The sequence below is a fragment of the Cryptococcus neoformans genome, chromosome 5, assembly GCF_000149245.1.
Source record: "Cryptococcus neoformans var. grubii H99 chromosome 5, complete sequence".
Lineage (NCBI taxonomy): Eukaryota > Fungi > Basidiomycota > Tremellomycetes > Tremellales > Cryptococcaceae > Cryptococcus > Cryptococcus neoformans.
The window spans coordinates 970,213-985,212 of NC_026749.1; the positions used below are offsets into that span (position 1 = coordinate 970,213).

Sequence of the window (15,000 nt, forward strand, 5' to 3'; positions counted from 1 at the left end):
ACGAGGCCCTCTCTCACATGAAGAAAGCCCTCAAGAAGCCCCACAAGCATGTACCCGCTCTTTCTGAATACTCGCCGTCCCGATATATCGGTAGTATGTCTGAGGCTTATGCTAAAAAGCTGAACAACTACATCGAAGACAACAAGCTCGGATACATAGCGAAGAAGGGAGAGAACAAGGCTAGTCCTTATACAAGCGAAAGAGTTCCAGAGAAAGAGTTTTTGGGTCTGGCTAGAGCTCGATATATGAGGAGTTTGGTGGAGCCCGGAGAAGCTGTTGGTTTGTTAGCTAGTCAAGGTGTCGGTGAACCATCCACACAAATGACACTAAACACTTTCCATTTAGCTGGTGAGAACTTCGCGCGCTCACATATCGAGAATGCCCAGCTAATATATATTTTACAGGTCACGGCGCTGCCAACGTCACCCTTGGTATTCCTCGTCTGCGAGAAATTGTCATGACTGCCTCCTCCAAACCGACCACTCCTACTATGAAACTTCCTCTACGAGAACACATTTCCGACAAGGACATCGAAACTTTTGTCAAGCAAGTATCGCGGCTTACTCTTTCCGAAGTTGTGGAGCGGGTTACTGTCACCGAACGTCTATCATCCAAGTCTTCCGAATCCGACTCTCGTCAGCGTAAATACACTGTCCTGCTTGAGTTCTACCCCCCTGAAGAATATGGTACAGAATACGAGATTACCCCCGAACAACTTCATGAGAGTTTGGCTTGGCATTTTGCTCCTAGACTCAAGAAGGAAATCCAAAACGAGATTAGAAGAGTAGCTAAGACCAAAGAGCAGGAAGCCCAGGTTGGGAAAGGTCGCAAGGTCCGAGTTGGTGGTGATGAAGGGGACGAGGAGGAAGTTGACAGAGAACCTGACGTCAGGAGAAGAGGGCGGGACGACGAGTTGGACAACGATGACGAGGACTCCTATCAACTCAAACGTGCGGCTCAAGCCAAGCAACACGAGTATGAGGCGGATTCCGATGTCGATTCTGGCGTTGCAGACCTCGAGGACTTTGTGGAGAAGGAGCTTGAAGAGGATGATGAGGAAGATGTGGAAGACGACGCCGCAGAGAAGGCAAAGAAGGACCAGAAGGCGGATGACTGGGCAGAATTGTTCAAGCTTGCTAGCAAGTATGCGACAACCTTCAGCTTTGACGGTCACAGTGGAAAGTCGGCCCAGTTTGACCTTGAGGTGAGTACAGCATCTGCTGTGCATTACTACTTGACTAATCGATGGTTATAGTTCCCTGCGAGTGCACCCAAGTTGTTGTTGGTCGATATTATTGAGAGAACTTGTCGAGCTGCTGTTGTTCACGAAATCGAGAACATTGGCAGGTGCATGAAGATTTTCTCCGATAAAGGAGAGTTCACTGTGAGTTTCAAGCCTTGTGATTGTAACCAAGTGCTAATGACGAGTCAGCGATCGCTCATCACTGAGGGCTCTAATCTCAGGGGCATGTGGGCCCTCGCTGATGAGCTTGTCGACCTTGACAGGCTCTCCTCCAACGATATCTACGCGATTCTTACAACTTTCGGTGTCGAAGCTGCCCGTCGAGCCATCATTGATGAAGTGTCGAGCGTCTTCGGAGCTTATGGTATTGCTGTTGACTACAGGCATTTAACCATTATTGCGGATTACATGGTATGTTGGAACGGGTTAGACGTACTAGACTCCTCACTGATGTTTTGTTCAGACTCATGCCGGTGGTTTCAGGCCATTCAACCGTACTGGTATCTCTGCCAAATCTTCACCGCTACTCAAAGCGTCATTTGAAACAACCGTTGCCTTCCTGTCCGAAGCCACCCTCCATGGTGACTTTGATGACCTGACGAGCCCCGCAGCCAAGATTGTGATGGGTAAACCTAGTGCGAGCGGTACTGGTGCTTTTGACATACGTGCTCCTACAAGATTATAGCGTGGAGTGTTTAATATGAACGGAAGCCTTTTTAACTTTGACATTTGTAAAAGATTGTGATTTAGATTTTGGTACCTAGTGCATGGATATGGGATTGCCTTCCCGCTCGCATTAAAGTTGAGCGCTGTTACATTATGGTACATCCATCCTCGTTACCCAAAATTCCCAGATCCTGACGGGGCAGTTATCAGTATCTCGTCAGGGGCCATCCGGAACAACTTACAAAACCTTCCGGTAAATCTCCCATCACCTCTTTAGGGGGCCCGCCAAGGTCTTGCATCTCAGACACAAGCCTGGCAATATCCTTCCCATCTTTTTCGTCAGTGTAACCTGGTTTTTTAAAAGTTTCAACTATCTGAGTAACCAATGTGTATTGTTGATGATATTTGGCAATGTCCTCTGGCGATGTGTCCGGCGGTGGAGACTTGAGATATGCTGGATACTAAAAGGCAGAGGCATTAATCGTTGATCTGCGATTCGTTAAGGTCCAACGTACCTTGACAGCCAGTTCGCTCATGGGTTCCTCCAACACCTCTTTAGTCATAAGTTGAGCCATCATTCCTTCTAGTATACCCTCGAAATCCTCTTCGCCTCCTGCCTCCCCAAGGTTCATCCCCTTAAGAAGATCTGGATCTCCTCCTAGCGATGCAAAGAGAGAAGCAATATCATTTTGTCCGTCCTTCGCCGCCGACGACCTGCCACCACTGTTTTGACCAGCCGACTTGAGGGATTCAAGGGTTTTACGAAGTGTGTCTTCATAAGAAGGTTTCGGGGCTGTGCCATTCAATGATGGGGGTTCGGATGAAGGTTTCTCCTTACTCCTAGAAGACGTGCTCTCATCCAAGCCTAACGCAGCAAGTCCCTCGCCCGATAGTAACGTATCCACAGCATCTTGCCAGGCCGCTTCTTCTGCCTCTTTCGAAAGTGGCGATGGTTCTACTGAACCGGAAGTAGCCATTTTAGGATCAGTTGGCTTGGGGCTACCATCTCGTCCTATGTCAGGCATGACTCCTGGAGGATGATCACCTGCTAGTTGGCGCAAGAGTGATTCCATTCCTTGCATCAAAGAGGCTTCGAAATCTTCATCATCCTCCCCCGGTGGTGGAGTTGACGGCCTCGGTTGCGTTGCAGAGGGTAACGACGCGTTTCTCTGAAAGGTAGAGGCAGACGGGCGTGAATTTTGGAATGATTCGAGGACGTCTGTTATAGTGCCGTGAGCAAAATGCCATCAGCGCATCGGTAGTGGGGATCATCTCACTGTCAAGGTCGGACAGATCCTCCTCCTCCTCGTCTTCTTCAGTGACTTGGGGATCCCTGTATTGGTGTTTTGAAGACTCATCCATCATACGCGTCGACGGCCAAGGTTTATGATAATCTATAAGTTTATGTAGTAGATGACAACAAACGGAGCTCGCTTTCGTTCGTTGTGCATTATCTGTTGTATCATCCCAGTCGCCGGAAGCTCTGCTACAACTAACCGGTGTTTACGTACTCAATTCAGCCGCGGCTGAAGCAAACATAACGCGACCGCTGTCATCACTGCATCTGCATGGTAAGCTGCAAAAAAGTATGTACAGAGCGATATTCTAACTCGTGGCTAGTTTCATGCAAAAGTTTTAGCCAGATAAACGGATACAAAACAAAGATGGAATATAAACTATGCATAATCAGGTACAACAGAAATCTAGTCCTCATCCATGCCTTCGGTCCCAGATGTCTTCCTCTTCTTTCCGTCTCTGACCTTCAACCCCTTCATCTTTCTACCCTGCATCTTTGACAGATCCTGCTTGCCCAGGTGTATTCTGCCAACCTTGTCTCCCATTTCGTCAGTCTCGATATTCTTCCTCTTTTTTCCGAGACCTTTCTCAACATCGCTCTTGGCAATCTTGGGCCTCTTAAGAGCTGCTTTCATCATTTCTTCATCAGGAGCTTGGAGTCTTCTGATAGCAAAGTCGATTGAAGGACCCATCTCAGTGAGCTGGATTTTGGGCACACGAGTACCAGAAGGGATAAGCTTAACAGTGTAAACCCGAAAGTGAACTCGGGGAAGAGGTGTTGTGTCAGACACGGGTCCAGCAGTAATAGAGATGACATGCTCCAAAGTGGTAAGCAATGGCGCTTCGGTGATCGGGTGACCGTTATAGAAGTCGAGGAGCTGAGATTTGAGCTGCTGGTAGGTGGGGTGGGTGTCAAATAGGTCAGAATGGAAGACCATCATTGGTTTCACACCAAGAGAAGATTTAAGAGTCTGCATGAAACAGTTGTGAGCGTTGATACGTGACGAATGGTAAAGACACTTACAGGGAATTCAGACATGGCCTTGAACTCCTCAACACCAAGCTCGATTTGGTCCAACACACGACCATCGAACATTCGAGAGAACACCAGGTTGTGCGGGCGCTTCTTGCTGTGAAGGCCAGTTACAAACAGACTCGCATCATTCTTTCCGGCAAAAAATTCAAGAGAGGAGGCGTCGTCAAAGGGATGAATGTCGTTCTTTCGGGAAAAGTTGATGGCATGAGGTCTCTTGAGAGAGTACTGCAATGGAACACGCTATCAATGAAAAGCAAGATATTGACAAGTACACAAACGCTTACGAGGTCCTTCATGACATTTCGAACTTTGTCACTTGAGTTTTGACCGCGAACAAAGATAGCTGTTTTGTCATTCTCTACAATCTGAGGCTCTCTCTTCTCCAAAGCACGCTTGACACGGGCGTTTTTCGGCTTGCTGATGGTTAACGAAAGTTAGCACACTTTTTGACGATACTCCTTCTTGGGAAAGTACTCACATGGTCCTTAGCATGGACATGTTGACGAATATAATATGTTAGGAAGCGGTAGGTGGTGAAATGCAACGCAGCATGCAAGACAAACACTTCGTGAGAACAGGTCGCTTCACAATTTTTTAAGATTACTTGTAGCAATATGCGGGGCCCCACGGCTGTGTAAAGAAATTTGAGTGGCAAAAAAATATATTGAATACAAAAAGTAAGTTAAGAAATGGGATTTGACCGCGCGCCTCGAAAAGCAGGTTGAATCGATATTCCAATTGGCTGATACGCTACGCGGCCCTTCAAAATGGGCACCAAAGTACCATTTACATATAAATCGTTTGCTAATGTAATTATGTTTAAGTAAGTTTCTGTATAGGAGGCGTGGTTGAATTAAATAAATGTTTGGCTTTTGAGCTCGTCATTCGTTCGACGCGGTGATCTCTGTACGCAGCCCCGTTCTGTCCTCCTTGATCGCTTGTTGTTCGCCTTCCGCACCATTCTTTACTCCCTCTCCATCCTGCAGTAGCCTCAAGTATTGTTTCCCTTCTTGCACGCGTGATTATCATCAGCCAATTTTCCCGATTTCTCTTCTCACACTTTCGGACTGTCGTTATCTGCTGGCAGTTCGCTTCTTCGCCTCCTCTTTCCGTATATCCATCGATTCCCACCGAACATGCTAGCAGAATCCGAAGTACCTCAGCTTAGTAACTGGGCATTGCCATCAGCCTTCTTAGGCTTGCTGAACTTGCCACCTGATCAAGTCATTGATCAACTTATTCCCACCCGGTCAAAGTCTCCTTCCATTCATTCGTCAGAAGTTCCTGGCACCAGCTTCCACCCTTTTATAGAAGCACTCAAAAATATACCGGACACCTTGACTGAGAAAGGTGCGCTGGCTCACAAAACTACAGACTCACCGCTGGTTGATTTATTTTTTGATCTGGCTCCTGGCATTGCATCTGATCAACTCTATAAGCTTCTCGAGGCAGCATGGACAGAGGATTCCTTGGCGTGAGTTTATCAACTGATTTTGTCACATGAGCTCACAAACAGTGTTAGAACGCTTAAAATCATCTTCCATTCGAGATCCATTCATGAGGGGAAAGGCTTCAAAGATGGGTTCTATCGAGCAATGGCTTGGCTTTGGGACGAACATCCGCGCACTTTCATAGAGAAGTACGTGACTGCCGGAAGCTGAACCTGTCGATACTAGCTTAATTCACGTTTCTATAGCTTGCATCTCATTGTGGATCACACTTGTCCGCCCTCCATCAGCGAAAAGAAAGAATCTAAGAAACGGCAGAAAAGAGAGAAGCAGCAGTTGGAGAAAGGCCATGTTTTGGAACTTGATGATGAGGGTGGTATTGATTTAGGAGGAGAAATCCCAAGTCAATATTCCTCGAGGCCTCATGGAACCTTTGATGAGTAGATTTGAGCTGAAAATTAGAATCTTGTTTAAAAGCTGATCCAGTTTGCTAGCCTTTTAGATCTCCTTATTTTACATATCAATGGCCAACTAAGCACTTCGTTCTCCGGCAAGCTCACCGCTGTGGATGAAACTTTAGCGCCTAATATTTCTGCCGACTTATTCAAGCAGTCTCGGATTCAAGGTCGCACGACCTCCAAACGAGATCGTCAAGGCTTCCTGAAAATTATCGTTGAAGCTAAAAAACGCGAGAAAAAGGATGTTGATGACTTTCAGGCGAAGTTATGGAAGGCCCCGACCTGTAAGGCTGTTTCATTATGCTACTATTCGTGGGTCGCCTGTTGACGTCACAGCAGTGTCTGATAAACATCAGTTGCTCTCTTCTCGTCTTCAAGACGCTCTCACGAACGACAAGAAGTTCCAAGCCTTGTATCTCACCGTTTTAAGAATATTTCACGGCTATCTGGAAGAAGATCTCAAACTGCTCTTCAAATACAATGAGCAAAACTGTTTAGGGAGCGATCATGACGCTGTGGCACTTCCTAATATTTCCAACATGTCTTTTGCAGCCAAATGGGCACCCACCCCTGGCAAATCTGCTGATAAACAGCTCCACATTGCCACCGCTCTTGCAAAGCTATTTTATCCGGGCGATGATGTCATCTGGGCAAGACAGAAGCTGCAGAAGGAGATCCTTACACCGCTGAGGAAGGCACTTGCGATCCCGGAAGTTGCGATGTCCAACCAATCCTGGAAGTTCGATTACAATAGGGTGCGTTTCTGTTCTTAAGCATAAAGATTATTGTATGATCAGTTGGTGACTGGGATGTTAGGTTCCTTCTAGATCAATGGCTCGTAATGCAGAGGCGTTCATGGCGCACGACCAACAGGGATTTGCGGCTTATTTAGATCGGGTATCTCAGGGGTAAAATTTGCATTTTCCTTCCTCATGTGCAAAGCTTATGAAAACGCTAGACTCACCACCGTTTCTGGAGCCAGTCTCATGCCTCATGAACTGCTGTACAATGGTGAGGTGGTTCGATTATTATCCCTATGCGTATATTGATGAAGTCTAGCAATACGGGGCAAATCCCCGGTTGCCAAGCGACTTGCCGATTTGCAATGGGCAACCCTTGTTGACTCTATCAGATCAAGCTCCTCCGATGGTATTTCCAACTGCATCGCTATCGCCGACGTTTCTGGATCAATGGGCTCACTGAATCATGGTTCACCTCAAAACCCTCCGCCTGTTTTACCTTGCATTGCCCTTACGCTTCTTCTCTCGGAACTTGCCTTACCTCCTTGGCAAGGCCGATTCTTCACATTTTCCACTGATCCTGCATGCGAGTACATCGATCCCAATCTACCTCTAGCTGAGAGAGCGTCACAGCTTTCGAAAGCTCATTGGGGAATGTCAACTGAATTCTACAAGACCTACGAACTCATCTTGGCTACGGCGAAAAAAAATGGACTAGCTCCCGAACACATGGTCAAGAAGCTTTTCGTCTTCTCAGATATGCAGTTCGACGCCGCAGGGGAAGGCAAATACGGAGAAACGGAACACGAGACCATGAAGAGAAGATTTGAAGAAGCGGGATACCCCTTGCCAGAAATGGTTTACTGGAATCTAGCGTCAAGAGCTGAGGGGACGCCCAAGCCTACTAAATCTGACGTCGAAGGAGTAACGCTTTTCTCGGGGTTTTCTGGCGCTTTGATGAAGTTCTTTCTGGGAGATGGCGTGGAGGACGACGCACTGGAAAGACAGTTCGCGGATATTGGAATCGGCAAGGAAGGGGAATCCAGTGTTTCTGAGAAGGAGAGGAAGAAGCCGAATCCCCTTGAGCAGGTTCATAGAGCTATTAGCGGGCAGCCTTTTGCTGGACTGAAAGTCGTTGATTAATCGAAAGCGCATTTGTAAAGAATAAGGATGCACTGTAGCATAGCACCTGCGAGGGAGCCTTTGGACTGATGTTGCAGCAACGACTTGGTTCTGGATGATGGTAGGGTGGGCATCCATCATACATTCATTTATGTATTGGAATTGCTTGTTCGTCCGTGTATTACGTAGTACGTAGGAAGAAGATGCGGCAGCGGGAGGAGGCGGCGGCACTGCTGCAGCAGGAGGCCACCACCGCCGTTATCTATATATCCACGTCATCCTTCCGATTATTCCAGCGTTTGCGAGAATTGCCACCCAGCTCCGCCGGCTTTCCAGGAGCAGCAAATATCCAGATAAACTCATCTTCATCCTCTGTCTCATTTCTTTGCGCATCGAACTCTTCATTATCATCGCCATGCCGGACATCAACGAATTACTTCGTTGGTCAATTGCAAACTCCACCGCCCCCGATGCGGACGCTTCTGAGCAACTACAGATACGCTTCAATCCCAACTCCACTCAGAGCGGCACTTCCACCCTTCATGCCTCCGACTTGGGACCCCCAGATATCTCCCCAGCATCGACGCCAGGGCCAGCCACGCCGAGGGATGGAAGCTCTCTACCATTACCACCTGGTGCAGAGGTCCCTGGCGCCAAAAAAGAGGATTTAACGACAGAGATGTTGGATTTGATTTTGGGTAAAGGAGATAGCATCACCATGAAGGAGAAGATGGCGTTTGCCATAGATGAGAACAATTCTGTAGAAGACAGAGTGGAGGCTTTGGACGATTTTGAAATGGTATGTCCTGGGCTGCCTTTTGATTGTTGCGTAGGGCTAATAAAAGACTCGTGTAGCTAATTGAGCTCATCGACAATGCCAATAACATGCCTATATTAAAATTATGGGATCCTCTTCTCACTCTACTTTCCTCTCCATATCCAGAAATAGTCGCCCATACGTGCTGGGTCATTGGTACGGCCATTCAGAATAACATCAAAGCCCAAGCTGCCGTAAGTCTGTTCAAAGAAATCAGTTCCTTCTGCTAATGAGTTGAAAAGTTTTATATATATGAAACGTTCCCTCGCATCCTGGAAATCATTTACCCGCCGTCTTCCATCTCTTCATATCCTCCATCGGTACGTGCCAAGGCTACATACGCTCTTTCAGCAGCCCTCAAACACTGGCCTTTGGCTTCTTATGCTCTTTGCACTGCAACCTCTTCTTCGGAAAGCGGCTACTCAATTCTCAGACGAGGTGTGAATGATCCCCAGGTTATTGTCAGAAGGAAGATGGCGTTCCTGGTGGGGACTCTCGCGATGCAGTCTAGTGAGAGATATGAAGGCGAGATCCCCAGTGAAGTTCGTAATTATATTGAGGAGAACGAAAAGAATGCCCCTTTTGAAAGTCTTGTAGAGGGCCTGAAACGAGAGGGGGTCTTCACAGCCTTGGTTGAGGGATTGAAGCAAGGGGTAGATGACGTTGAGTACGAGGAAAATGCCATGAGAGCCCTCGTGAGAGCACATCAGCAAGGCGGCTTGACTGTTTCTGAGAAGAATGATTTGAAAACAATTTGGGAGAAGTGGGGGAAGCAAGGGAAGCAAGAGAGGGGTTTGGATGGTGAAGACGGTGAAGAGGTTTCGGAAGCTCTTTCGGCATGATCTTTAGAATTACATATGTATTGTAAATCACATTATCTTTAGGTCCAGGCAGCTCGGGGTTTGAAAAGACATAAATTAAGTTTCTTTTCAGACACCTTTTGCATTTTATGGTATGTCTGCTTCAGAAAATACGTACCATGATGGTCGAAGGATGGGATCTTCCTCAGGTGAGCATAATGAGGTGAGAATCAGTGGTGAGCAATAGGCGTGAGGAACGATGTTCATATAAAGAGCAACGAGGGAAACAGGAAGAAGAAAGTTGACGGATGAAGACTTATATAGCGGACAACGAGGAGATGCGATGGAGCCATGCCTGGGCAAAATAGAGTATTATCCATTCAGCCACAGCCAATCGATCCATGCCGGACCCTGAGTTGATGAGATCTGTATAGATGGTCAAAGACGTTAAGAAAGACAACAAATCATAAAAAACAACTTCCAAATTTTGAACATAGCAACTCTAAATTCAAGTTCTGTATTCACATTTGGTTTTTTTGATTGCATTTTGCACTTCGTTTCTCATTCTTGCGTTTCGCTTTTTGCATTCGTTTCCACGTTTATTACAAAAATCGAACAACCGCCGGGCGGTATACATATACCTTGAAAGATACTTCATAATTCTAAGCTTGGGATCAAGAATAACAGTATACTATCTACGCATTATGATTGACATCTTCCAAGACTCTTTCCATGGCCCATTCGACTGCCTCGTTGCTAAACAAGGGGATTTCCCCGTGTTGGGCCCCGTGTACATTTGCCGGTACGCATACCATCTTCACACCCGATTCCTACATTTAATAGTCCGTTTTGATAAGCCAAACCCTAGAGTGAATTATTAGTTGCTTTGACTTACCAGAATTTGATCCTCGTCGATTTCAATTTTTGCTCCTTCCAGCCAAACCACATGCGAGATCAAATTAGCTGCCTTCCACTCTGGTCCTGGCAATAATTGGTCTCTTGCTCGATTTCGTCTAGGTTTGTCATAGTGACGAAGCATCGCTAGGATGGTTGCTACATATTCTGAAGCAGCATAATCTGTTGTCTCGCGGTCATTAGAAGAGTTAACTACATGTGACGATTAACTAATTGCCAGTTGTTGAGTTTTGGTTCTACCCACGTAAGAGAACCTTGGCTTTGAGAGTTTGAGATCTGGCTATTTGCTCTGCCAGCCCCTTTAGTGCTAAACACGGAACAATAGAAGTCCACAGGGAACCGCAAGAGTAAACGAGGATGTCCCGGTTTTGAATTGCGTCAATGTAATCGGTATTTGGCTCGGGGTAGATTTCCTGAACAGAGTCCATCAGCTCCTACTGCCTTCAAATGGGTCTTATATCCACCTGTCCATAGAGGTTGATGTAAAATATCCTATCAATCTTGGCTTCAAGCGGCGCTTCATCTTCTCCTTTTCGGTACGCCAAATTCCCCTCGCCGTCGTGCCCTTCTGCATCATGGGTGACTGCGTCTAATCGATCGCCACTATGCGACCGTGTAGGCGGTGCCGACTCATCAGGAGTATCAAATGTCCGCGAGTCTCTTCTGAAGTGACTTCGTAAAAAGGGATGGATGGAAGGAAGGGTGGCGGAGCCCAACCCTAGAGGAGTGGATATAGAGCTATCATGAGAAGCGGAGGGTCTAGGGTGAGATATGGCACATTGGCCTACAAGAGTTGTCGAATTGGCAAGCTGAGCTGCGATAATGACCGTTTCTAGTTGAACTTTGTTAGTCACAGTAATGACGATCCCAAATTCATCTTACGATTTGTATTGATTACAGGGATGACCTGAGCTCCATGCTGTATTATGTTATTTCCAAAAATTCTATGGTTACAGCAGGCAAGGTCAACTTACCTCCACTCCTGCGATAGATTTAAATAAGAATATAGCGCTGGGTAAACTCCCAAAAAGATCTCTAGCGCCTGTCAGAAAGCCATTACCCAGAGAGAAATTTCGGAATGAGAATCTTTTATGAGCCCGCTTTAAGCATTGGGTTTCAAAATGTACAAAAAATGCTACTTTGTCTCAGCGACGGATACCAATAAAACATTGCTATAAGCTTACCTCGAATGCATTCTTTTTTATCCTCACCGATCCCGCTCCATAAGTGACTTCTACCTTCTACAATGTCCATCCACATGTCTCTTACGACCTTCTCAGGGGCATCGGAAGGAAAACGGTAAGCCATAAGCTGGTAGATTGCTGCCCTTTCCTTATCCTCCTTGCTGATTGGATGGCGCCTGACGGGGATAAGGCGAGTGAGGCGAGATCCTGGGTCATGTTCAAGCTCTTGTATTCGGTAGTTGACATATACTCACTAATATCACCAATCGAGGGTCCCCCAAAACATCTCAATATCTCCGAGGATGAACCTCCATCGTCGGAAACTGGCAAGACAAATGAGGGAGAATGTCCAAAAGCTCCTGCGATCGAATTGGCACCAGTGCCCCCAGAAATTATGAGATAGGTTAGGTCTTTATTTTTGCGCGCAGTTGGCGACTCTGACAGCGGAGAGTCCATGATGGCAAAGTCATGTATGTGTCCTGGCTCTTGTGGAGGCTGTATGCGAAATAGTAACGATCGGGGAGATGTCATGCCACACGGCGATATTTGCTGGAATTGCCGAATAGCACCTTCTTCAAGAGGTAGAGCGAAGCAGAGGCCAGGCAAAAAGAGTAACAGGTTTTTATACCGATAGTCAGTGATCGATACTCGTCACTACCCGCGGTCGTCGGAATCCCAACGAGCAGAAAGCTGTTGTGACGTCGCACGACCACGCGCCTCTGCGATCTCATCTATTCATGGTTATTATTAGCTTAAAAATAATTCATTACAAACCTAGCTACCGGACCGGACCGGGCTGATTAGCGGAATCAAATACGAATTAGAGAAAAGGAGTCAATATTGACGCGCCTCGCCTCGCGTCTTCCAGCTCGACACAACTGAAGTGGCCCCACTGCTTGCCAACCGGCAGAATCCTTCCTGCTTTCATTTTCACCTTTTCCCTATACCTTTTATCCTCCATTTCCTTCCATTACCTCGAAAATGCAGAGGAGGGCATTGAAACAGGTGCGCATATCTCTCCTGCCTCCTGCATCTTTCCTGCTTACAACTTGCAGCTCAATAAAGTTACACAATGGACATCAGAGAAGGTAGAGATCATCCTCCTGCAACACGTACGAGGAGATTGCTTATTAGATTATTACTACTCAGGTATTCTCTGGCGAGAAGACGCAACTGTCACCAGACTTTCTCGAGTTTGAAAAAGAAATAGAAGTTCGGCGCATCGGTATTGAACGGTAAGCACCTTGGCGGATCACACAATGAATGCTCTTCTAAGCGGTATGTATACAGACTACATGCCACGTCTCTGCCTTTCTATGAACAGCTCACAAAGGTCAAATCCACGGCTGACCCTTACCCACCACCGGGGTCAGGAAAAGACAAGATATCCTATACCGAGGCACTTGGTTTAGTGATGATTGACTATGGCGATGAAATTGGAGATGATTATGGTCGGTGCCAATCAGCCATCATTGGCAAGTCAATGATGTAACTAATCGTGGATAATAGGAGACGCCCTTTCGAAGTATGGACGTGCTCGATGTCGACTGGCTTCAGTGAGGTCTCTTTTTTTTCTTTGACGAGGATACAAACTGACGCTGGTTAGGCTCAAGAAGAGTTTGCTTCACGACTTGGTGATAGTTACATTGCCGGAATGGGTGAGTAATACCACATTGATGAAGTGAAAGTCTAATTGTCCCATAGAATCCGGGCTTGCGGCCGTCAATGAATACAAATCACTGAGAAAGAAGCTTGATTCTAGAAGGTATGTTGAATGTTGACGGTTTGTCAAACGATGTTAAGTCATTTTCAGACTTGCTCTTGATGCGGCCATTACAAAATCCCAGAACAGTAAGAAGGACACGGGAGTATTGGAAGAGGAGGTTTCTATCGCCAGAATTAGATTGTGCGTTGGTCCTGTTCATTTTAAGCCACGCATGCTAATGTGGGAGTAGCGAAGAGATAGAAGATGAAACTCATTCTAGAATGGTCAATATCCAGGAGGCTGAGGATGAGCAATATGCTCTGTTGACTGATCTTCTCGAGGCAGAGGTCGACTACCACATCAAGTGCAAGGAGATTTTGGAGGATTTGCGGAATTCCTGGGGCACTCATAGGTATGCATTTTCTCATTCTTTTGAACTTTTGTGGAATTTACGGTTGAAAACTGTCTTGACTGTAGCTCTCGTAAACCCTTGAACACTAGAGCCCGCTCCAGCACTGTCACATCTTCTCGCTCACTTGGGCGTACTGCCATTGGCCGACCGCATTCCTCGAAGCACAATACAGTTCCTTCTTCTGAGGACGATGCGCCCACCAGTCGTTCTCGATCACAGAGTAACGCATCCTCTTCTGGTAAAAGCAAGGAAAAGAGATCTATGCTTCCGTCACTCGGATCGTTTGGTAGAAAGAGTGGATTTTCCAACGTGACTAGTTCAAAGAAGAAGGAGAAGAAAGAAAAATATAGCGAGAGTAGGACGGCGCTGCACTCTGAGGAGGAAGGTGAAGATGAGGGTCTCCGATGGCCTGCCCCTGCCGATCGCTCCCAGTCCCAATTATCGTCTTCCGTAACATCATACAAGAGCTCCAGGTATGACCCCCCGCCCACTATGCGTCGCACTGTCACTTCTCCGCCCACTCCCGCCGCTCGTTACCCCGACCTAAATGCGCGTTATGTGAAGGCCCTCTACGACTACCAAGCGAACGCCAGCGACGAGTTGAGCCTCCGTGTCGGGATGATCGTCAAGGTCCAGACGCAGGTTAATGATGACTGGTGGATTGGCGAGGGCGAAATCGAAGGGAAATCTGGACTCTTCCCTCGTGGATACACGGAAGAGTACATCCCCTCTCCCCGAGCTACCGTTCCACTGGTGCCCTCCATGGCAACCAGACGGAACCTTCCTCCACCTGTTGGCCAACCCACGACGACCACTCGCTTGCCTCCTTCCCCCAATTTGAGTCTCAACTCAGACTTTAGCGAGTCTGAATCGAATGGTTTCTACGATGGTGATAATAATTTTACTGCCAGCCTTGCAGCATCCCCTCAGCCGACAGCGACTCGTTCTGCTGGTTCTGGAAAGAAAATGCCTCCCGCTCCTCCGGCTAGTAGGCGTGCTGCGTCGAGCAATAATATTTTGGACTTGAGTAGGGATATGAGTGATTATCACCTCAGCCCTCCTATCGTCCCGTATGGGCGTGCCAGAAGTGGAACAACTGGTACAGTAAGGGGGAGCAGTCATGAAGCCTCTCCATTCGCAGGAAGTGAAGACGATGAG

General features: G+C 47.1%; 7 protein-coding genes; 4 read left to right on the forward strand and 3 right to left on the reverse strand.

The window, feature by feature from the left end:
* The window catches only part of CNAG_01189 (DNA-directed RNA polymerase I subunit RPA1), a 5,931-nt gene extending 3,845 nt beyond the window's left edge, over nt 1–2,086 (forward strand). Inside the window, exons 7-11 of the mRNA XM_012193988.1 lie at nt 1–348; nt 405–1,204; nt 1,256–1,384; nt 1,433–1,654; nt 1,707–2,086. The exon at nt 1–348 is cut by the window's left edge and continues 1,386 nt beyond it. Of these exons, the coding sequence (XP_012049378.1) occupies nt 1–348; nt 405–1,204; nt 1,256–1,384; nt 1,433–1,654; nt 1,707–1,928 (1,721 nt within the window). The 3' untranslated portion in view covers nt 1,929–2,086.
* CNAG_01188 (peroxin-19) overlaps nt 1–3,352 on the reverse strand; it is a 4,352-nt gene extending 1,000 nt beyond the window's left edge. The window contains exons 1-5 of the mRNA XM_012193987.1: nt 3,187–3,352; nt 2,425–3,128; nt 2,152–2,370; nt 1,680–2,100; nt 1–1,620 (exon numbers count right to left, since the gene is read on the reverse strand). The exon at nt 1–1,620 is cut by the window's left edge and continues 1,000 nt beyond it. Of these exons, the coding sequence (XP_012049377.1) occupies nt 2,056–2,100; nt 2,152–2,370; nt 2,425–3,128; nt 3,187–3,274 (1,056 nt within the window). The 5' untranslated portion in view covers nt 3,275–3,352 and the 3' untranslated portion in view covers nt 1–1,620; nt 1,680–2,055.
* A 216-nt stretch (nt 3,353–3,568) lies between these two features.
* Nucleotides 3,569–4,888, reverse strand: CNAG_01187 (ribosome production factor 2). XM_012193986.1 has 4 exons: nt 4,720–4,888; nt 4,526–4,658; nt 4,230–4,466; nt 3,569–4,176 (listed from the first exon to the last, which is right to left on the reverse strand). The coding sequence occupies exons 1-4, from the start codon at nt 4,737–4,739 to the stop codon at nt 3,613–3,615; spliced, it is 954 nt and encodes a 317-aa protein (XP_012049376.1). The 5' UTR covers nt 4,740–4,888; the 3' UTR covers nt 3,569–3,612.
* Nucleotides 4,889–5,088: 200 nt separating this feature from the next.
* Nucleotides 5,089–8,225, forward strand: CNAG_01186 (hypothetical protein). XM_012193985.1 has 8 exons: nt 5,089–5,715; nt 5,764–5,880; nt 5,938–6,129; nt 6,184–6,431; nt 6,487–6,902; nt 6,964–7,055; nt 7,106–7,158; nt 7,207–8,225. Exons 1-8 carry the CDS (start codon nt 5,378–5,380, stop codon nt 8,028–8,030), a joined length of 2,280 nt encoding a protein of 759 aa, XP_012049375.1. The 5' UTR covers nt 5,089–5,377; the 3' UTR covers nt 8,031–8,225.
* Nucleotides 8,226–8,248: 23 nt separating this feature from the next.
* Nucleotides 8,249–10,027, forward strand: CNAG_01185 (hsp70-like protein). XM_012193984.1 has 3 exons: nt 8,249–8,808; nt 8,865–9,020; nt 9,069–10,027. Exons 1-3 carry the CDS (start codon nt 8,425–8,427, stop codon nt 9,666–9,668), a joined length of 1,140 nt encoding a protein of 379 aa, XP_012049374.1. The 5' UTR covers nt 8,249–8,424; the 3' UTR covers nt 9,669–10,027.
* A 152-nt stretch (nt 10,028–10,179) lies between these two features.
* CNAG_01184 (hypothetical protein) lies at nt 10,180–12,404 on the reverse strand. XM_012193983.1 has 8 exons: nt 11,980–12,404; nt 11,726–11,932; nt 11,516–11,676; nt 11,424–11,460; nt 11,006–11,373; nt 10,786–10,954; nt 10,522–10,733; nt 10,180–10,456 (listed from the first exon to the last, which is right to left on the reverse strand). Exons 1-8 carry the CDS (start codon nt 12,254–12,256, stop codon nt 10,322–10,324), a joined length of 1,566 nt encoding a protein of 521 aa, XP_012049373.1. The 5' UTR covers nt 12,257–12,404; the 3' UTR covers nt 10,180–10,321.
* A 160-nt stretch (nt 12,405–12,564) lies between these two features.
* CNAG_01183 (hypothetical protein) overlaps nt 12,565–15,000 on the forward strand; it is a 2,632-nt gene continuing 196 nt past the window's right edge. The window contains exons 1-10 of the mRNA XM_012193982.1: nt 12,565–12,730; nt 12,781–12,813; nt 12,875–12,960; nt 13,016–13,176; nt 13,235–13,281; nt 13,332–13,383; nt 13,430–13,490; nt 13,539–13,631; nt 13,681–13,842; nt 13,908–15,000. The exon at nt 13,908–15,000 is cut by the window's right edge and continues 196 nt beyond it. Coding sequence (XP_012049372.1) covers nt 12,707–12,730; nt 12,781–12,813; nt 12,875–12,960; nt 13,016–13,176; nt 13,235–13,281; nt 13,332–13,383; nt 13,430–13,490; nt 13,539–13,631; nt 13,681–13,842; nt 13,908–15,000 — 1,812 coding nt within the window. The 5' untranslated portion in view covers nt 12,565–12,706. The remainder of the gene's footprint in view (nt 12,731–12,780; nt 12,814–12,874; nt 12,961–13,015; nt 13,177–13,234; nt 13,282–13,331; nt 13,384–13,429; nt 13,491–13,538; nt 13,632–13,680; nt 13,843–13,907) is intronic.